At 42.2% G+C, this 23,552-nt stretch overlaps 1 protein-coding gene across 3 annotated transcripts in view; it reads left to right on the top strand.

Moving 5' to 3' along the window:
- The window catches only part of LOC5505527 (nucleolar complex protein 3 homolog), a 51,977-nt gene extending 35,737 nt beyond the window's left edge, over nt 1-16,240 (top strand). For all 3 annotated transcript variants that reach the window (XM_032373889.2, XM_048733778.1, XM_048733779.1), the window contains 5 exons: nt 2,626-2,697; nt 3,794-3,864; nt 8,992-9,102; nt 9,605-9,819; nt 15,754-16,240. In XM_032373889.2, the coding sequence (XP_032229780.1) occupies nt 2,626-2,697; nt 3,794-3,864; nt 8,992-9,102; nt 9,605-9,819; nt 15,754-15,985 (701 nt within the window). In that variant the 3' untranslated portion in view covers nt 15,986-16,240. The remainder of the gene's footprint in view (nt 1-2,625; nt 2,698-3,793; nt 3,865-8,991; nt 9,103-9,604; nt 9,820-15,753) is intronic.
- The last annotated feature ends 7,312 nt before the right edge of the window (nt 16,241-23,552 follow it).

Here is a 23,552-nt window from a genome sequence, read left to right as displayed (position 1 = left end):
TTGTAATTCACTAATTTAGCTGCCAGAAGCCATTAGAAAAGCGAGCTCAATCAATTTGGGCTTCCAGTGGAACAACTAGCTCCTCAAATAGCCCAAACCCTATCACCTGTTGTAAGGCTTTGTTTACAAATACATTTGAGCGAAAAAACCTTTTATAAAGGACAGACAAGCCATCTAAATTCCTAAAATTGTGGGTACAATAAGCATTAGTAGATCTCTGTGCTATTTGATAAGACGAATTCATATAGAGAAATGTAAAATCACTCTGAATAATCTCATTTGCCTACCCCATACATATCATACATAGTTTTTCAATTCAATGCCTGGTTTGCAGTATTTTATATTTTGGTTTATTTTTTCCACAGCTATGTCCAGTCTAGAACTACTATAAATGCAATTATTGTAATCGTTTTGATTTACTTAGAGTTTTCAATAAATCTCCAGTATTTTTTCCCATCTCTGTCTCCTTTGTGTGTCGAGAAATCCAGAAATAAGACAAAAATGTTTTGCTACATTTTAAACCAAGACAAACACAGCCATTGGAGGAGACACTTCGTGTATCTTTTTCAGAAATCAGAGGGCTCATTTGAATACTGCAGTGTACTTATGTACAAAATCTTTTGCAGGGGCGGATCTAGCTTTCTGCTAAAAGTGTGATTTGGCTCAGTGACAAAGGGGGAGGGGGTAATTTTTTTGTTACATATGGCTTTCTGGCAGCCCAAAGGAGGGTTTAAACCCCCTAAACCCTCCCCCTAGATCCGCTACTGTTTTGTAAGCGAGAAGCAGAGATCTTTAATACTGTATAGTACACTATATTTTAACACATGTACAGTAATAATTTCAATAGTTATTTTAATGTTTACCAAATCGCTTACTGGGTATGCACAGACATACAGCTAGGGGTGGGCACAGGGGTTGTGTCCACTCAACCACCAAAAATCAGTCTTTTTTAGATATGCTTTTTTCAAAATATCTATGACTGCACATCCCCTGTTATTGTCATCAGACCTTCAATTAAATTATTTTGTTTAATAATATAATGCTACAAGCAATTTGTTTTTGTCTTTTTTTCTGATAAAACAAATAGAGAAACCATAAAACAAAGGGTTAGTGATCAGCCAAGACAGTGGCTGCAAAGAAAAGGGCTTATGGGTGGAAAATGTGCCGACTGCCCCAGGCAAATCTATAAGAATATAGATTTTACCCTTGAAATGGAATCACCAGCTAATCTGAGCTCGAGCAATTCACTTCTCTTGTATGATTCTTTCTTGGGGTGGCAACATAATTCGTTGCTTTTCAATTTGCGCTTCGAAACATCTAGGCAGTGGAGGATGACTCAAGACCGATAATCCTGACGTCACCACTTGCAAAAGTCCTTAAAGTTCTTTCACTGGACTCTTTGCTTAGCCAGGTAGAATTTTAATTAGATCATAAACAATTCTCGGTCAATGGTAAATCCACTGTCCACGCATTAATTTTTTTCACACTTAAAATCTCTCGATAGAGGCAAAAATTACGTGCGTATTTTCCTTGCTGATTTTTCTAAGGGCTTTGACCTTGTAGACCACAATGTATTTATTGAAGAGCTTAAGATCTTGGGTGCTAATGAATATCTTATACGCTGGATCGCGTCCTTTCTCACGGCAAGGCCTCAACGTGTTAAAATCAATGGCATATTGTCTACAACTGGTTTCCCAACGGGTGAATTCTGCAGGGCACCAAACTCGGCCTGTTGTTGTTTGCCATTCTAGTCAGTCGTCTTGCGAGTGACTGGCCTTACCGCGAAGTCATCCCTAGGTGTTCTGTAAGTTATCTTTCGTGTGTAACAAATGATATCTACTACTTTGCTACTACCAGTGGGATGCGCCTAAATCTAAATAAATGCAGGGAAATGGTAATTAAATGTTTACAGTATCGCCCACCCCCTGCAATAGCCTTTTTCTCATGGGATCACTTATAAAGCGCGTCGAGAGCTTTAAGATCTTGATGTTCACATCAGCCAAGACTTAACTTGGAAAATTCATATTGATTATCTAGGCGTGTCACAAGTTTTTTCTGTCCGTGCACGAGTCAGAGCCCGTCCGTGCTAAGCGTGCATGGTATCCACCATCATGGGTATTCTCTCAGGTCAGGGAGTACCAATGCTTTTACTCAAAGGCCGCGCACAAACAGACTAAGCGATTTTTGTACTTCTATATTTTTAAAATTTTATATGTAATGCGTAACTTGTTAGTAGAATGTGTTTCTGACCGATACCTCTTATTCAGTTTATTGTAAATGAACTGCCAAAGGTTTTCAATAAACATATCTGTTTTTACATATCTATCTAATATTTCTGAGGAGTTATTTGACTCAAATTTTTTCTCACCATTGTTATTAGGTGAAAGCATCGACCCGTTGCCTAGCAAATCAGCACCTCATTAAATGCATGACCCGGGTCTGATAACTCATTAATTCACTCTCAATCCCCTCTAATGGATTCCATCCCCTCTAAGGGATGGGGGTTTTCTTTACCAAAATACTACATTCACGTTGAATTTGGTCTTTACAATGGACCCTTGGTCTCCATAATTCTCGAGTTGTTTTAGTACATGCTGCTCAGATATTTCATTAAACCTTTTGCAGGAGAGGCGCTCAACATCGACCCTCGGAGCTTCTACTGTACATTATATCATAACCTGCTTCTTCTTCATTCTGGTAAAACCCGTCACGGCCTTGACAACCATGCCATGCACCCTTGACAACCATGCCATGCACCCATTGACACACGGCCTTGACAACCATGCCATGCACCCATTGACACGGCCTTGACAACCATGCCATGCACCCTTGACAACCATGCCATGCACCCTTGACACACGGCCTTGACAACCATGCCATGCACCCATTGACACATGGCCTTGACAACCATGCCATGCACCCTTGACACACGGCCTTGACAACCATGCCATGCACCCATTGACACACGGCCTTGACAACCATGCCATGCACCCATTGACACACGGCCTTGACAACCATGCCATGCACCCATTGACACACGGCCTTGACAACCATGCCATGCACCCTTGACACACGGCCTTGACAACCATGCCATGCACCCATTGACACACGGCCTTGACAACCACGCCATGCACCCATTGACACATGTCCTTGACAAACATGCCATGCACCCATTGACACATGGCCTTGACAACCATGCCATGCACCCATTGACACACGGCCTTGACAACCATGCCATGCACCCATTGACACATGGCCTTGACAACCATGCCATGCACCCTTGACACACGGCCTTGACAACCATGCCATGCACCCATTGACACACGGCCTTGACAACCATGCCATGCACCCATTGACACATGGCCTTGACAACCATGCCATGCACCCATTGACACATGGCCTTGACAACCATGCCATGCACCCTTGACACACGGCCTTGACAAACATGCCATGCACCCATTGACACATGGCCTTGACAACCATGCCATGCACCCATTGACGCAGCCTTGACAACCTGACATGCCCTTGAGGGCATGCCATAATTTGAAGCCCCTAGAAAAAGAACAAATTGTTTGATATATTTAAAGCAATTGATGCAAATGTTTGTTTGATTACAAGAAAAGTACTCGAAAACAAAGAATTTTATCAACACAACCAAATAGATTTAAAGAATTATTCTATACTTGGTTAAATATGCATCGCATTTCTTCAGCGCTTTTGGTCTCCAAACTATGTTTAGTGTTATTACTTTTCGCCTTCCTCAGCTATGCTGTTTTTGTATCCGCTGTATTAGGTGCCAGTAATGATGACGTTGAGATTGCTCTTAAATGTCTAGATGTGATGTTACACAAGAGACGAAAACAGGTACAAGCCCTCATGCACTCATTAGGGTACAAGTCCTCATGCACTCATTAGGGTACAAGTCCTCATGCACTCATTAGGGTACAAGTCCTCATGCACTCATTAGGGTACAAGTCCTCATGCACTCATTAGGGTACAAGTCCTCATTCACTCATTAGGGCACAAGTCCTCATTCACTCATTAGGGTACAAGTCCTCATTCACTCATTAGGGTACAAGTCCTCATTCACTCATTAAGGTACAAGTCCTCATTCACTCATTAGGGTACAAGTCCTCATGCACTCATTAAGGTACAAGTCCTCATGCACTCATTAAAATACAATTCCTTATGCACTCATTAGGGCACAAGTCCTCATGCACTCATTAGGGTACAAGTCCTCATGCGTTCATTAGGGTACAAGTCCTCATTCACTCATTAAGGTACAAGTCCTCATGCACTCATTAAGGTACAAGTCCTCATTCACTCATTAGGGTACAAGTCCTCATGCGCTCATTAGAGTACAAGTCCTCATGCACTCATTAGGGCACAAGTCCTCATGCACTCATTAGGGTCCACTCCTCATGCGTTCATTAGGGCACAAGTCCTTATTCACTCATTAGGGTGCAAATCCTCATACGTTCATTAGGGTACAAGTCCTCATGCACTCATTAGGGTACAAGTCCTCATGCACTCATTAGGGTACAAGTCCTCATGCACTCATTAGGGTACAAGTCCTCATGCGCTCATTAAGGTACAAGTCCTCATTCACTCATTAAGGTACAAGTCCTCATTCACTCATTAGGGTACAAGTCCTCATGCGCTCATTAGGGTACAAGTCCTCATGCACTCATTAAGGTACAAGTCCTCATGCACTCATTAGGGTACAAGTCCTCATGCGCTCATTAAGGTACAAATCCTCATGCACTCATTAGGGTACAAGTCCTCATGCACTCACTAGGGTACAAGTCCTCATGCACTCATTAAGGTACAAGTCCTCATACACTCATTAGGGTACAAGTCCTCATGCGCTCATTAGGGTACAAGTCCTCATGCGCTCATTAAGGTACAAGTCCTCATGCGCTCATTAAGGTACCAGTCCTCATGCACTCATTAGGGTACAAGTCCTCATGCGATCATTAAGGTACAAATCCTCATTCACTCATTAAGGTACAAGTCCTCATGCACCCATTAAGGTACAAGTCCTCATTCACTCATTAGGGTACAAGTCCTCATGCGCTCATTAGGGTACAAGTCCTCATTCACTCATTAGGGTACAAGTCCTCATGCGTTCGTTAGGGCACAAGTCCTCATGGACTCATTAGGGTACAAGTCCTCATGCGTTCATTAGGGCACAAGTCCTCATGCACTCATTAGGGTACAAGTCCTCATTCACTCATTAGGGTACAAGTCCTCATGCACTCATTAGGGTACAAGTCCTCATGCACTCATTAGGGTACAAGTCCTCATGCGCTCATTAAGGTACAAGTCCTCATGCACTCATTAAGGTACAAGTCCTCATGTACTCATTAGGGCACAAGTCCTCATGCGTTCATTAGGGCACAAGTCCTCATGCACTCATTAGGGTACAAGTCCTCATTCACTCATTAGGGTACAAGTCCTCATGCACTCATTAGGGTACAAGTCCTCATGCACTCATTAAGGTACAAGTCCTCATGCGCTCGTTGAGGTACAAGTCCTCATGCACTCATTAAGGTACAAGTCCTCATGTACTCATTAGGGCACAAGTCCTCATGCACTCATTAAGGTACAAGTCCTCATGCACTCATTAGGATACAAGTTCTCATGCGTTCATTAGGGCACAAGTCCTCATGCACTCACTAGGGTACAAGTCCTCATACACTCATTAAGGTACAAGTCCTTGTTCACTCATTAAGGTACAAGTCCTCATTCACTCATTAGGGTACAAGTCCTCATGCACTCATTAAGGTACAAGTCCTCATGCACTCATTAGGGTACAAGTCCTCATGCACTCATTAGGGTACAAGTCCTCATGCGTTCATTAGGGCAAAAGTCCTCATGCACTCACTAGGGTACAAGTCCTCATGCCCTCATTAAGGTACAAGTCTTCATTCACTTATTAGGGTACAAGTCCTCATGCACTCATTAAGGTACAAGTCCTCATGCACTCATTAGGGTACAAGTCCTCATGCACTCATTAAGGTACAATTCCTCATTCACTCATTAGAATACAAGTCCTCATTCACTCATTAGGGCACAAGTCCTCATGCACTCATTAGGGTACAAGTCCTCATGCACTCATTAGGGTACAAGTCCTCATGCGTCCATTAGGGTACAAGTCCTCATACACTCATTAAGGTACAAGTCCTCATGCACTCATTAGGGTACAAGTCCTCATTCACTCATTAGGGTACAAGTCCTCATGCACTCATTATGGTACAAGTCCTCATGCGCTCATTAAGGTACAAGTCCTCATGTGCTAATTAAGGTACAAGTCCTCATGCACTCATTAAGGTACAAGTCCTCATGCACTTATTAGGGTACAAGTCCTCATGCGTTCATTAGGGCACAAGTCCTCATGCACTCATTAGGGTACAAGTCCTCATGCACTCATTAGAGTACAAGTCCTCATGCACTCATTAGGGCACAAGTCCTCATGCACTCATTAGGGTACAAGTCCTCATGCACTCATTAGGGTACAAGTCCTCATGCACTCATTAAGGTACAAGTCCTCATGCACTCATTAGGGTACATGTCCTCATGCGTTCATTAGGGTACAAGTCCTCATGCGTCCATTAGGGTACAAGTCCTCATACACTCATTAAGGTACAAGTCCTCATGCACTCATTAGGGCACAAGTCCTCATGCACTCATTAGGGTACAAGTCCTCATGCACTCATTAGGGTACAAGTCCTCATGCACTCATTAAGGTACAAGTCCTCATGCACTTATTAGGGTACAAGTCCTTATGCGTTCATTAGGGCACAAGTCCTCATGCACTCACTAGGGTACAAGTCCTCATGCCCTCATTAAGGTACAAGTCTTCATTCACTCATTAGGGTACAAGTTCTCATGCACTCGTTAGGGTACAAGTCCTCATGCGCTCATTAGGGTACAAGTCCTCATGCGTTCATTAGGGTACTAGTTCTCATGCACTCATTAGGGTACAAGTCCTCATGCGTTCATTAGGGCACAAGTCCTCATTCACTCATCAGGGTACAAGTCCTCATGCACTCATTAGGGTACAAGTCCTCATGCGCTCATTAAGGTACAAGTCCTCATGCACTCATTAAGGTACAAGTCCTCATGTACTCATTAGGGCACAAGTCCTCATGCACTCATTAAGGTACAAGTCCTCATGCACTTATTAGGGTACAAGTCCTAATGCGTTCATTAGGGCACAAGTCCTCATGCACTCATTAGGGTACAAGTCCTCATGCACTTATAAGGGCACAAGTCCTCATGCACTCACTAGGGTACAAGTCCTCATGCCCTCATTAAGGTACAAGTCTTCATTCACTCATTAGGGTACAAGTCCTCATTCACTCATTAAGGTACAAGTCCTCATGCACTCATTAGGGTACAAGTCCTCATTCACTCATTAAGGTACAAGTCCTCATGCGTTCATTAGTGTACAAGTCCTCATTCACTCATTAGGGTACAAGTCCTCATGCACTCATTAGGGCACAAGTCCTCATTCACTCATTATTGTAAAAGTCCTCATTCACTCATTAGGGTACAAGTCCTCATGCACTCATTAGGGTAAAAGTCCTCATGCACTCATTAGGGTACAAGTCCTCATGCGCTCATTAAGGTACAAGTCCTCATGCGCTCATTAAGGTACAAGTCCTCATGCACTCATTAAGGTACAAGTCCTCATTCACTCATTAGAATACAAGTCCTCATTCACTCATTAGAATACAAGTCCTCATTCACTCATTAGAATACAAGTCCTCATGCACTCATTAGGGTACAAGTCCTCATGCACTTATTAGGGCACAAGTCCTCATGCACTCATTAGGGTACAAGTCCTCATGCGTTCATTAGGGCACAAGTCCTCATGCGCTCATTAAGGTACCAGTCCTCATGCACTCATTAGGGTACAAGTCCTCATGCGCTCATTAAGGTACAAGTCCTCATTCACTCATTAAGGTACAAGTCCTCATGCACCCATTAAGGTACAAGTCCTCATTCACTCATTAGGGTACAAGTCCTCATGTAATTATTAGGGTACAAGTCCTCATGCGCTCATTAGGGCACAAGTTCTCATGCACTCATTAGGGTACAAGTCCTCATGCTCTCATTAGGGCACAAGTCCTCATTCACTCATTAGTGTACAAGTCCTCATGCACTCATTAGGGTACAAGTCCTCATGCACTCATTAGGGTACAAGTCCTCGTACTCATTAGGGCACAAGTCCTCATGCACTCATTAGGGTACAAGTCCTCATGCACTCATTAGGGTACAAGTCCTCATGCACTCATTAAGGTACAAGTCCTCATGTACTCATAAGGGCACAAGTCCTCATGCACTCATTAAGGTACAAGTCCTCATGCGTTCATTAGGGTACAAGTCCTCATGCGTTCATTAGGGTACAAGTCCTCATGCACTCATTAGGGTACAAGTCCTCATGTACTCATTAGGTTACAAGTCCTCATGCGCTTATTAAGGTACAAGTCCTCATGCACTCATTAGGGTACAAGTCCTCATGCACTCATTAGGGTACAAGTCCTCATGCACTCATTAGGGCACAAGTCCTCATGCACTCATTAGGGTACAAGTCCTCATGCACTCACAAGCCCAAGCATCATAAAGCAGTCATGCAGTTTATAAGCTCTACAATATTTCATGACAACAATCGTAAGTAATGGGTAGGTATGTGACCCACGTGTAAGTGATCTATGCAATAGACACATCATGCATTGCAGGTACACACAATCCATTACAGCGCATAAGTGATCTATGCAATCGACACATCATCCATGTTGGTCACCAACTTGTATCATGTTTTTCTCCTGATGCTTTTTGTGCACAAAAAGTCTGGATTTGCACGCATGCTCAGGTAAAATACTATAGCGTACCAGCAGGTTGAAGAGCTTACCCACAGGTGCATGAAGCAAGATTGAGTTTAATCACCTTATAGATATGTTTAATCGCCTTGTACAACGCCAGGTTCCTCTGCAAAGAGTGAGTGCATTCATCAAACGCCTGTCTACCGTGGCCTTAAACGTGATGCCCAACAGTTCCCTAGCCCTTCTTGCATTCGTCCGCTCCTTTCTACAGGTAATGAACTACACCTTTTGCTGTTCAAAAACGGGAAAAGGGCATTCATTTGTGCCAAACGTTGTGTCGATACGAAATAGAAAATTCATTATTGCTATAAACATAAATGAATGGTTTAACAATCATTTGATCGGTTCAAACAAACATTTAAAGAAAAGAAAATATAAGTGCTAGTGCTATTTTCGATTTTTGTAGTTGGCCTTTCGTAATTAGCCTTGGCCTTATAGTGGCTAAGATCTTATAGTGACATACAAATGTATATGCTACAATTTTACAATTTGAAAAATATAAACTACCTAAAATTTGCAAATTAACATCTAAATCTAAATTGCTTTGAGAAGTAAGTGTCTTGCTTGGTCTTTAATCGACCTAAGCGATCGAGATCTTCATTGAGTTTGAAAGGCTGGTTGTTTCTTTTTCGACTCCAAATATGTAACATGCCACAGCAGGCGATACTGAGCATGCGCGGACTTCACTTCCTTTTTCTTGTGGTTGTTTTAAGTTGTTCCCAAGAACTCAAGCATTGCTTGAGAGCGAGACACTGGGAAAGGGTGTGTTCCGACCAGAAATAGAAGACCCGGAAGTCAGTAATACAGAGAGCACGGCCTGCTGGGAGCTGCCCTACTTGGCCTCACAACACTACCATCCGGCAGTCAGATCGCACGCCTGTCACGTGATGACTGAAGCAAGCGGGCCTGGGGCCAAGTTTGCTCGAACGTGAGTTCATTGCACGTGTGAAGGAGTGAATTTATATCTAAAAAATAAAACATGGTTTTCCATGAACCATACTTGATGGCAGCATGGGGGGTAGGTTGGGAGAACAACCAAGGCTGTGATAACACAAATGCTATCATCAGGCTATGGTTCATAAAAAAAGCCATTTCTTTTATAGCACAATGTGCAGGCTTTCGTTAAGCTTGATTTCTGTATTTTACCTAATAATCATTTTATAATATGACTACAATGATTCGCATGCTCTAATTAGATTAGCTGATTATCAGAAAAAAAATTCACTTGAATGATTGCGCAAATGAAGGCGTATTTCCTTGGGATGAACATCAAAATATGTAAAGCACTGTTTACACTACTTGACCACTCCATATCTCAGTGTCCTGTTCATATTACCGGACATCTCATGTCTCAGTGTCCTGTCTGTATTACTAGAACACTCCAGGTCTCAGTGTCCTGTTTATATTATTGGACATCTCAATGTCCCAGTGTCCTGTTTATATTACTGGACATCTCAATGTCTCAGTCTCCTGTTTATATTACTGGACATCTCAATGTCTCAGTCTCCTGTTTATATTACTGGACATCTCAGTATTCTGTTTATATTACTGGACATCTCCATATTTCAGTGTTCTGTTTATATTATTTATATTACTTGACATCTCCATGTCTCAGTGTTCTGTTTATATTACTGGACATCTCCATGTCTCAGTGTCCTCTTTATATTATTGGACATCTCCATATCTTAGTGTATGGTTCACATTTCTGGACATCTCCATGTCTCAATGTCCTGTTTATATTACTGGACATCTCTATGTCTCAGTGTCCTGTTTATATTACTGGACATCTCAATGTCTCAGTGTCCTGTTTATATTACTGGACATCTCAATGTCTCAGTGTCATGTTTATATTACTGGACATCTCCATGTCTCAGCATCCTGTTTATATTACTGGACATCTCCATGTCTCAGTGTTCTGTTTAATATTACTGGACATCTTTATGTCTCAGTGTTCTGTTTATATTACTAGACATCTCCATGTCTCAGTGTTCTGTTTAATATTACTGGACATCTCTATGTCTCAGTGTCCTGTTTATATTACTTAACATCTCCATGTCTCAGTCTCCTGTTTATATTACTGGACATCTCAATGTCTCAGTCTCCTGTTTATATTACTGAACATCTCCATGTCTCAGTTTCCTGTTTATATTACTGGACATCTCAATGTCTCAGCATCCTGTTTATATTACTGGACATCTCCATGTCTCAGTGTTCTGTTTAATATTACTGGACATCTCTATGTCTCAGTGTCCTGTTTATATTACTTAACATCTCCATGTCTCAGTCTCCTGTTTATATTACTGGACATCTCAATGTCTCAGTCTCCTGTTTATATTACTGAACATCTCCATGTCTCAGTCTCCTGTTTATATAACTGGACATCTCAATGTCTCAGTGTCCTGTTTATATTACTGGATATCTCAGTGTCCTGTTTATATTACTGGACATCTCCATATCTCAGTGTCCTGTTTATATTACTTGACTACACCATGTCTCAGTGTCCTGTTTATATTACTGGACATCTCTATATCTCAGTGTCCTGTTTATATTACTTGACTACACCATGTCTCAGTGTCCTGTTTATATTACTGGACATCTCCATGTCTCAGTGTCCTGGTTATATTACTGGACATCTCAATGTCTCAGTGTCATGTTTATATTACTGGACATCTCCATGTCTCAGTGTCCTGTTTATATTACTGGACATCTCTATGTCTCAGTGTCCTGTTTATATTACTTGACTACACCATGTCTCAGTGTCCTGTTTATATTACTGAACATCTCCATGTTTCAGTCTCCTGTTTATATTACTGGACATCTCAATGTCTCAGTCTCCTGTTTATATTACTGGACATCTCCATGTCTGACTGTCCTGTTTATATTACTGGACATCTCCATATCTCAGTGTCCTGTTTATATTACTTGACTACACCATGTCTTAGTGTCCTGTTTATATTACTGGACATCTCTATATCTCAGTGTCCTGTTTATATTACTGGACATCTCCATGTCTCAGTGTCATGTTTATATTACTGGACATCTCAATGTCTCAGTCTCCTGTTTATATTACTGGACATCTCCATGTCTGACTGTCCTGTTTATATTACTGGACATCTCAATGTCTCAGTGTCCTGTTTATATTACTGGATATCTCAGTGTCCTGTTTATATTACTGGACATCTCCATATCTCAGTGTCCTGTTTATATTACTTGACTACACCATGTCTCAGTGTCCTGTTTATATTACTGGACATCTCTATATCTCAGTGTCCTGTTTATATTACTTTACTACACCATGTCTCAGTGTCCTGTTTATATTACTGGACATCTCTATATCTCAGTGTCCTGTTTATATTACTGGACATCTCCATATCTCAGTGTCCTGTTTATATTACTAGACATCTCCATGTCTCAGTGTTCTGTTTAATATTACTGGACATCTCCATGTCTCAGTGTCATGTTTATATTACTGGACATCTCAATGTCTCAGTCTCCTGTTTATATTACTGGATATCTCAGTGTCCTGTTTATATTACTAGACATCTCCATGTCTCTGTGTTCTGTTTAATATTACTGGACATCTCCATGTCTCAGTGTCCTGTTAATATTACTGGACATCTCAATGTCTCAGTGTCATGTTTATTTTACTGGACATCTCCATGTCTCAGTGTCCTGTTTATATTACTGGACATCTCTATGTCTCAGTGTCCTGTTTATATTACTGGACAACTCCATATCTCAGTGTCCTGTTTATACTACTGGACATCTCTATGTCTTAGTGTCCTGTTTATATTACTTGACTACACCATGTCTCAGTGTCCTGTTTATATTACTGGACATCTCTATATCTCAGTGTCCTGTTTATATTACTGGACATCTCCATGTCTCAGTGTCATGTTTATATTACTGGACATCTCAATGTCTCAGTCTCCTGTTTATATTACTGGATATCTCAGTCTCCTGTTTATATTACTGGATATCTCAGTGTTCTGTTTATATTACTAGACATCTCCATGTCTCAGTGTTCTGTTTAATATTACTGGACATCTACATATCTCAGTGTCCTGTTTATATTACTGGACATCTCCGTGTCTCAGTGTTTTGTTTATATTACTGGACATCTTCATGTCTCAGTGTCCTGTTTATATTACTGGACATCTCCATATCTCAGTGTCCTGTTTATATTACTTGACTACACCATGTCTCAGTGTCCTGTTTATATTACTGACATCTCTATATCTCAGTGTCCTGTTTATATTACTTGACTACACCATGTCTCAGTGTCCTGTTTATATTACTGGACATCTCCATGTCTCAGTGTCCTGGTTATATTACTGGACATCTCAATGTCTCAGTGTCCTGTTTATATTACTGGACATCTCAATGTCTCAGTGTCATGTTTATATTACTGGACATCTCCATGTCTCAGTGTCCTGTTTATATTACTGGACATCTCTATGTCTCAGTGTCCTGTTTATATTACTTGACTACACCATGTCTCAGTGTCCTGTTTATATTACTGAACATCTCCATGTCTCAGTCTCCTGTTTATATTACTGGACATCTCAATGTCTCAGTCTCCTGTTTATATTACTGGACATCTCCATGTCTTACTGTCCTGTTTATATTACTGGACATCTCCATATCTCAGTGTCCTGTTTATATTACTTGACTACACCATGTCTCAGTGTCCTGTTTATATTACTGGACATCTCTATATCTCAGTGTCCTGTTTATATTACTGGACATCTCCATGTCTCAGTGTCATGTTTATATTACTGGACATCTCAATGTCTCAGTCTCCTGTTTATATTACTGGACATCTCCATGTCTGACTGTCCTGTTTATATTACTGGACATCTCAATGTCTCAGTGTCCTGTTTATATTACTGGATATCTCAGTTTCCTGTTTATATTACTGGACATCTCCATATCTCAGTGTCCTGTTTATATTACTTGACTACACCATGTCTCAGTGTCCTGTTTATATTACTGGACATCTCTATATCTCAGTGTCCTGTTTATATTACTTTACTACACCATGTCTCAGTGTCCTGTTTATATTACTGGACATCTCTATATCTCAGTGTCCTGTTTATATTACTGGACATCTCCATATCTCAGTGTCCTGTTTATATTACTAGACATCTCCATGTCTCAGTGTTCTGTTTAATATTACTGGACATCTCCATGTCTCCGTGTCATGTTTATATTACTAGACATCTCAATGTCTCAGTCTCCTGTTTATATTACTGGATATCTCAGTGTCCTGTTTATATTACTAGACATCTCCATGTCTCAGTGTTCTGTTTAATATTACTGGACATCTCCATGTCTCAGTGTCCTGTTTATATTACTGGACATCTCAATGTCTCAGTGTCATGTTTATTTTACTGGACATCTCTATGTCTCAGTGTCCTGTTTATATTACTGGACATCTCTATGTCTCAGTGTCCTGTTTATATTACTGGACAACTCCATATCTCAGTGTCCTGTTTATACTACTGGACATCTCTATGTCTTAGTGTCCTGTTTATATTACTTGACTACACCATGTCTCAGTGTCCTGTTTATATTACTGGACATCTCTATATCTCAGTGTCCTGTTTATATTACTGGACATCTCCATGTCTCAGTGTCATGTTTATATTACTGGACATCTCAATGTCTCAGTCTCCTGTTTATATTACTGGATATCTCAGTCTCCTGTTTATATTACTGGATATCTCAGTGTTCTGTTTATATTACTAGACATCTCCATGTCTCAGTGTTCTGTTTAATATTACTGGACATCTACATATCTCAGTGTCCTGTTTATATTACTGGACATCTCCATATCTCAGTGTTTTGTTTATATTACTGGACATCTTCATGTCTCAGTGTCCTGTTTATATTACTGGACATCTCAATGTCTCAGTCTCCTGTTTATATTACTGGACATCTCTATATCTCAGTGTCCTGTTTATATTACTGGACATCTCTATATCTCAGTGTCCTGTTTATATTACTTGACTACACCATGTCTCAGTGTCCTGTTTATATTACTGGACATCTCCATGTCTCAATGTCCTGTTTATATTACTGGACATCTTCATGTCTCAGTGTCCTGTTTATATTACTTGACTACACCATGTCTCAGTGTCCTGTTTATATTACTGGACATCTCAATGTCTCAGTCTCCTGTTTATATTACTGGACATCTCCATGTCTGACTGTCCTGTTTATATTACTGGACATCTCCATGTCTCAGTGTCCTATTTATATTACTGGAAATACTCGAGGTCAAACAGTACTTTAATTCACAAAGTACTAACTTGAGGTCACGCAGTAATTACTAGAGGTCACGCAGTACTTACTCGAAGTCACGCAGTACTTAATTGAGGTCACACAATACTTATTCGAGGTTACGCAGTACTTACTCATACTTACTTGAGGTCACGTAGCACTTACTCGTGGTCACGCAGTACTTACTTGAGGAGGTCACGCACTACTTACTGTGGTCACACAGTACTTACTCCAGGTCACGCACTACTTACTTGAGGTGACACAGTACTTACTTGAGGTCACACAGTACTTACTTGAGGTCACGCACTACCTAATGTGGTCACACAGTACTTACTTCAAGTCACGCACTACTTACTTGAGGTGACACAGTACTTACTTGAGGTCACGCAGTACTTATTTGAGGACAAGCTGTACTTGCCATGCATAGATAGACTGCATTTGTGTCTACAAACTGCAAAAATAGAGGCGTCACCCTTTTCCAATTATTAGTAGAATCTTTTTAATGGGAACTCGACAAACGCGGTTACTTTAGCGTAGACAATTGAATCTTTGTTTGCTTTTTTCCCATACATTGCAGTCGCCCCGACGAGTTTTACAGAAAATACGACTCATCAACCCTGGTCCTTAATCCCGACTTGGACAAAGCTACCGTTATGGGCAAAGCACCCAGCAAACTGAGGTACACAGCTGTGCTAGATGACATTAGCCTCACTAGCATCCCGCTTTTGGCTGACTCTATAACAAAGACACTTGTGAAGGAGAAGGACAAGGTAGTTCGCTTTACTCTACCGTTCACATCAAGACAATAAGATGACGCTAAAGAACCTTATCATTACCCCCCTCCCCCTATAGATATAATATTGTGAAAACTTATAATCCGTAAATCTCGCACGTCTCCCTCGCCAATAAAGAATAATCTTAAAACCTCGTCAGCAAATATTTGGAAATTGTTTAACCACGGGAATTAGGATACTTTGTCAGCGATTTCTTTATAATATAAACAAAAATGAATCCCCAATTTATGTTGAATATTGAAATCAGCGAATAAAGTATTTCTAACCTTATAATCCAAAATGTCTCCTGCCTTCTGTGTTAGCGAAATCCTTTCTTGTTGCCTCTTGTTATATTTCTATTTCTCTTGTCTAAAAACCCTAGCGATCGTTGTTTTCAAGTCTCGAAACATTTGAACGGCACTGTGTAACTCTTTAGTGTTCGTGACAAGCCCGAGCCCTCTCCGAACGTAACTCCGTATTTGACGATCTGGTTAGTCAGCGAGATCGGCCGGATATCCTCATCAACCCTTTTGGGCGGCATCTGCTTGGGCAGGGTGGTCACCACCGCGCGCCTCATGGATAAAAGGAGGATGCCTTGTCTCAAGGAGATATTATACATGTGCGCAACCAGCGATGCGAGTTCAAACGCGAACACTTTCAACACTATGTTTGGAATACCGTCGGGGCCTGGGGCTTTTTCGATTTTGGTGCTCCACAGTGCAACGTAAGCTTCCCGGTCAGACACAAAAAGCTCGGGTGGTATTGATTGCCAATCAACGTAAATATCGGACACGTCAGGGCGGGAGAGAGCACAGAAGCCCGCAGTGAAACCAATAAAGAAGTCGTTTATGTTCTCACATTGCTGTGCGACGGTGTTAACATTGTCAGCATCAAGTAATTGTGAGTACCACCGACTCTCTTTTTTGGACACGCCCGCGAGGGACTTGATCTCTTTCCACGTCTTATTAAGATTTTAAACTTTGTTTTTGTAGAAGACCCGCTGGGAGTTCTTGACCATAAGGAGGACTTTGTTGCGGACTTACTTGAATTTATGGGGGACTGCCATACTGTGCCAAGAATTTTTGTCGCCTTACAATTAGCGCCTTGATTTTACTGGTCACCCAGGCTTTATCAGAACTGTGTGCGCGAGAAGACACGACTGGAAAGAAACTACCAACAGCACCATACAAAGACCTGTAGGAATACTCAAACTTTTCACTGCATGAGTCAAGCGAATAAAGATGATCCCATTCGAACCCTGTTAACCATCCACCGAAATCCCGGATGCAACTGACCACCGTATCACACCGTGACAGGGCAACTTTTGTTGATGGCGAGTATGGGATTGCAGGTGGAACGAGAACTGGAGAGTGATCACGGTCCCAATTTTAAGTAACTATCGGGGATGAAAATAACTTCGGTGAGTAAGTCAAGCACCAATCCAGTACACCATCTCTTGTAAGTACCTTGACAATCTGCGTAAGGCCGCATAATCGCTTGAATACGACGGGTGAAATGTTCGTTGCATTTGGGTTAAAATCGCCAGCAGAACACACAAAACACTCGGGGTGATTGGTCGAGTACGTGTCCACTGTCGCCTGTACATGGTTTTAAGGTCATTGTTTTCCGCAGCAGTGGTGTGTGAGGATGATAAATTACACCCACCAATATTATCGAGACCGACCTCGGCAGTCGGCGGGGCCTGAGCTGTAACCACAAACATTCTGATAATATCGAAGGATCATCGAACTGTGGAAGTGCCTTGCACGGTATCGAAGAGTACACAAAGGCAGCGAGACCACCTCGTGAAAAGGAACGGTCCTTTCGGAATACAATGTAGTCGTTTATATTGATAGCCGAGTCAGGTATGTCGCTAGTGAACCACGACTCAGGTACGCAGACAAAATTAGCTCTGTTTGCCGAACAACGCATTCGAGCTCATCAACTTTATAAGTCAAGGAGCTCACATTCAAGATAATCAAGGATGGGATGGACGCTCTGTGCCTAGACGCGATGTGGGTATCAGGCGCTGGAGAAATGTTACATCTTTATTCAAATTGGGTGGTTCATTCACGCTAGTTAAATTTGAATTTTTCCGCGAATGAAGATGATCTTTAGCAGTTACTAGATGTCGAGTTCCTACGTTCTTTAACTAATTTCCCCGCTCTTTTGCCACGATATCTGAAGATTCCGTTTCGCTTCAAGGTGGATATGAGCGCCTTGTCCTCGAAGATTGTAGAATTCAAGTTTCGCCGATATCTTTAAAGCTGATCCCTAGAGTAATGAGTTAATGGATCTTGAGTTTGGCGGCTATGCAAATTATTGCAAAGAGTAGCATTCCTTGATAAGTAATCTTGACTGAGATTAAATCGGCAGACCTCAGCACCTGGATTCTTTGAAACATCGGCGAACACGGGAATGTCAGTTGGCGGGTCATGACCAGGAATAATTTGAACCAATGCTTGCTCAACCTGGCCACTGAAAGCGTCGATCTCACAAAACCAGCAGCAGGCAATAAACGTTGTTTCAAATGGCCGAGTTACTGTGGTGCTAGCAAAAGCGTTCGTAGACCAGCAAGGCAACCCTCTTATAAAACAAGGCTGACATGTTATGGGATATAAAAACCCATATTAGAGGAAAAGATGGCCAAGAAATGCAATGGTCTTGATATGCAGGGAGACTATGGTCTTGATATGCAGTGTGACTATGGTCTTGATATGCAGGGAGGCTATATGGTCTTGATATGCAGGGAGGCTATGGTCTTGATATGCAGTGTGACTATGGTCTTGATATGCAGTGTGACTATGGTCTTAATATGCAGGGAGACTATGGTCTTGATATGCAGGGAGACTATGGTCTTGATATGCAGTGTGACTGTGGTCTTGTTATGCAGTGTGACTATGGTCTTGATATGCAGTGTGACTATGGTCTTGATATGCAGTGTGACTATGGTCTTGATATGCAGTGTGACTATGGTCTTGATATGCAGGGAGACTATGGTCTTGATATGCAGGGAGGCTATGGTCTTGATATGCAGGGAGACTATGGTCTTGATATGCAGTGTGACTATGGTCTTGATATGCAGGGAGACAATGGTCTTGATATGCAGTGTGACTATGGTCTTGATATGCAGGGAGACAATGGTCTTGATATGCAGGGGGGCTATGGTCTTGATATGCAGGGAGGCTATGGTCACACTGCATATCAAGACCATAATCACACTGCATATCAAGACCATAGCCTCCCTGCATATCAAGACCATAGTCACACTGCATATCAAGACCATAGTCACACTGCATATCAAGACCATAGTCACACTGCATATCAAGACCATAGTCACACTGCATATCAAGACCATAGTCACACTGCATATCAAGACCATAGCCTCCCTGAATATCAAGACCATAGCCTCCCTGCATATCAAGACCATTACGTCCCTGCATATCAAGACCATATAGCCTCCCTGCATATCAAGACCATAGCCTCCCTGCATATCAAGACCATAGTCTCCCTGCATATCAAGACCATATAGCCTCCCTGCATATCAAGACCATAGTCTCCCTGCATATCAAGACCATAGTCTCCCTGCATATCAAGACCATAGTCTCCCTGCATATCAAGACCATAGTCACACTGCATATCAAGACCATAGTCATACTGCATATCAAGACCATAGTCACACTGCATATCAAGACCATAGTCACACTGCATATCAAGACCATAGTCACACTGCATATCAAGACCCTAGTCACACTGCATATCAAGACCATAGTCACACTGCATATCAAGACCATAGTCTCCCTGCATATTAAGACCATAGTCACACTGCATATCAAGACCATAGCCTCCCTGCATATCAAGACCATAGCCTCCCTGCATATCAAGACCATAGTCTCTCTGCATATCAAGACCATATAGCCTCCCTGCATATTAAGACCATAGTCACACTGCATATCAAGACCATAGTCTCCCTGCATATCAAGACCATAGTCTCCCTGCATACCAAGACCATAGTCTCCCTGCATATCAAGACCATATAGCCTCCCTGCATATCAAGACCATTGTCTCCCTGCATATCAAGACCATAGTCTCCCTGCATATCAAGACCATAGTCTCCCTGCATATCAAGACCATAGTCACACTGCATATCAAGACCATAGTCATACTGCATATCAAGACCATAGTCACACTGCATATCAAGACCATAGTCACACTGCATATCAAGACCATAGTCACACTGCATATCAAGACCATAGCCTCCCTGCATATCAAGACCATAGCCTCCCTGCATATCAAGACCATAGCCTCCCTGCATATCAAGACCATAGCCTCCCTGCATATCAAGACCATAGTCTCTCTGCATATCAAGACCATAGTCTCCCTGCATATCAAGACCATAGCCTCCCTGCATATCAAGACCATAGTCTCCCTGCATATCAAGACCATAGCCTCCCTGCATATCAAGACCATAGCCTCCCTGCATATCAAGACCATAGTCTCCCTGCATATCAAGACCATAGTCACACTGCATATCATGACCATAGTCACACTGCATATCAAGACCATAGTCTCCCTGCATATCAAGACCATAGTCTCCCTGCATATCAAGACCATAGCCTCCCTGCATATCAAGACCATAGTCTCCCTGCATATCAAGACCATAGCCTCCCTGCATATCAAGACCATAGCCTCCCTGCATATCAAGACCATAGTCTCACTGCATATCAAGACCATAGTCACACTGCATATCAAGACCATAGTCTCCCTGTATATCAAGACCATAGCCTCCCTGCATATCAAGACCATAGTCTCCCTGCATATCAAGACCATAGTCACACTGCATATCAAGACCATAGCCTCCCTGCATATCAAGACCATAGCCTCCCTGCATATCAAGACAATAGCGTCCCTGCATATCAAGACCATATAGCCTCCCTGCATATTAAGACCATAGTCACACTGCATATCAAGACCATAGTCACACTGCATATCAAGACCATAGCCTCCCTGCATATCAAGACCATATAGCCTCTTTGCATATCAAGACCATATAGCCTCCCTGCATATCAAGACCATAGTCACACTGCATGTCAAGACCATAGTCACACTGCATGTCAAGACAATAGTCACACTGCATATCAAGACCATAGTCACACTGCATATCAAGACCATAGTCACACTGCATATCAAGACCATAGTCACACTGCATATCAAGACCATAGTCACACTGCATATCAAGACCATAGTCACACTGCATATCAAGACCATAGCCTCCCTGAATATCAAGACCATAGCCTCCCTGCATATCAAGACCATTACGTCCCTGCATATCAAGACCATATAGCCTCCCTGCATATCAAGACCATAGCCTCCCTGCATATCAAGACCATAGTCTCCCTGCATATCAAGACCATATAGCCTCCCTGCATATCAAGACCATAGTCTCCCTGCATATCAAGACCATAGTCTCCCTGCATATCAAGACCATAGTCTCCCTGCATATCAAGACCATAGTCACACTGCATATCAAGACCATAGTCATACTGCATATCAAGACCATAGTCACACTGCATATCAAGACCATAGTCACACTGCATATCAAGACCATAGTCACACTGCATATCAAGACCCTAGTCACACTGCATATCAAGACCATAGTCACACTGCATATCAAGACCATAGTCTCCCTGCATATTAAGACCATAGTCACACTGCATATCAAGACCATAGCCTCCCTGCATATCAAGACCATAGCCTCCCTGCATATCAAGACCATAGTCTCTCTGCATATCAAGACCATATAGCCTCCCTGCATATTAAGACCATAGTCACACTGCATATCAAGACCATAGTCTCCCTGCATATCAAGACCATAGTCTCCCTGCATACCAAGACCATAGTCTCCCTGCATATCAAGACCATATAGCCTCCCTGCATATCAAGACCATTGTCTCCCTGCATATCAAGACCATAGTCTCCCTGCATATCAAGACCATAGTCTCCCTGCATATCAAGACCATAGTCACACTGCATATCAAGACCATAGTCATACTGCATATCAAGACCATAGTCACACTGCATATCAAGACCATAGTCACACTGCATATCAAGACCATAGTCACACTGCATATCAAGACCATAGCCTCCCTGCATATCAAGACCATAGCCTCCCTGCATATCAAGACCATAGCCTCCCTGCATATCAAGACCATAGCCTCCCTGCATATCAAGACCATAGTCTCTCTGCATATCAAGACCATAGTCTCCCTGCATATCAAGACCATAGCCTCCCTGCATATCAAGACCATAGTCTCCCTGCATATCAAGACCATAGCCTCCCTGCATATCAAGACCATAGCCTCCCTGCATATCAAGACCATAGTCTCCCTGCATATCAAGACCATAGTCACGCTGCATATCATGACCATAGTCACACTGCATATCAAGACCATAGTCTCCCTGCATATCAAGACCATAGTCTCCCTGCATATCAAGACCATAGCCTCCCTGCATATCAAGACCATAGCCTCCCTGCATATCAAGACCATAGTCTCCCTGCATATCAAGACCATAGCCTCCCTGCATATCAAGACCATAGCCTCCCTGCATATCAAGACCATAGTCTCACTGCATATCAAGACCATAGTCACACTGCATATCAAGACCATAGTCTCCCTGTATATCAAGACCATAGCCTCCCTGCATATCAAGACCATAGTCTCCCTGCATATCAAGACCATAGTCACACTGCATATCAAGACCATAGCCTCCCTGCATATCAAGACCATAGCCTCCCTGCATATCAAGACAATAGCGTCCCTGCATATCAAGACCATATAGCCTCCCTGCATATTAAGACCATAGTCACACTGCATATCAAGACCATAGTCACACTGCATATCAAGACCATAGCCTCCCTGCATATCAAGACCATATAGCCTCTTTGCATATCAAGACCATATAGCCTCCCTGCATATCAAGACCATAGTCACACTGCATGTCAAGACCATAGTCACACTGCATGTCAAGACAATAGTCACACTGCATATCAAGACCATAGTCACACTGCATATCAAGACCATAGCCTCCCTGCATATCAAGACCATATAGCCTCCCTGCATATCAAGACCATAGTCACACTGCATATCAAGACCATAGTCACACTGCATATCAAGACCATAGTCACACTGCATATCAAGACCATAGTCTCCCTGCATATCAAGACCATAGTCTCCCTGCATATCAAGACCATAGTCTCTCTGCATATCAAGACCATAGTCACACTGCATATCAAGACCATAGCGTCCCTGCATATCAAGACCATAGCCTCCCTGCATATCAAGACCATATAGCCTCCCTGCATATCAAGACCAGTCTCCCTGCATATCAAGACCATAGTCACACTGCATATCAAGACCATAGTCATACTGCATATCAAGACCATAGTCACACTGCATATCAAGACCATAGTCACACTGCATATCAAGACCATAGTCACACTGCATATCAAGACCATAGTCACACTGCATATCAAGACCATAGTCTCCCTGCATATCAAGACCATAGCCTCCCTGCATATCAAAACCATATAGCCTCCCTGCAT

This window comes from Nematostella vectensis, chromosome 10, assembly GCF_932526225.1.
Source record: "Nematostella vectensis chromosome 10, jaNemVect1.1, whole genome shotgun sequence".
In the NCBI taxonomy this organism is placed as follows: domain Eukaryota; kingdom Metazoa; phylum Cnidaria; class Anthozoa; order Actiniaria; family Edwardsiidae; genus Nematostella; species Nematostella vectensis.
This window is presented reverse-complemented; position numbering and strand designations above follow the sequence as displayed.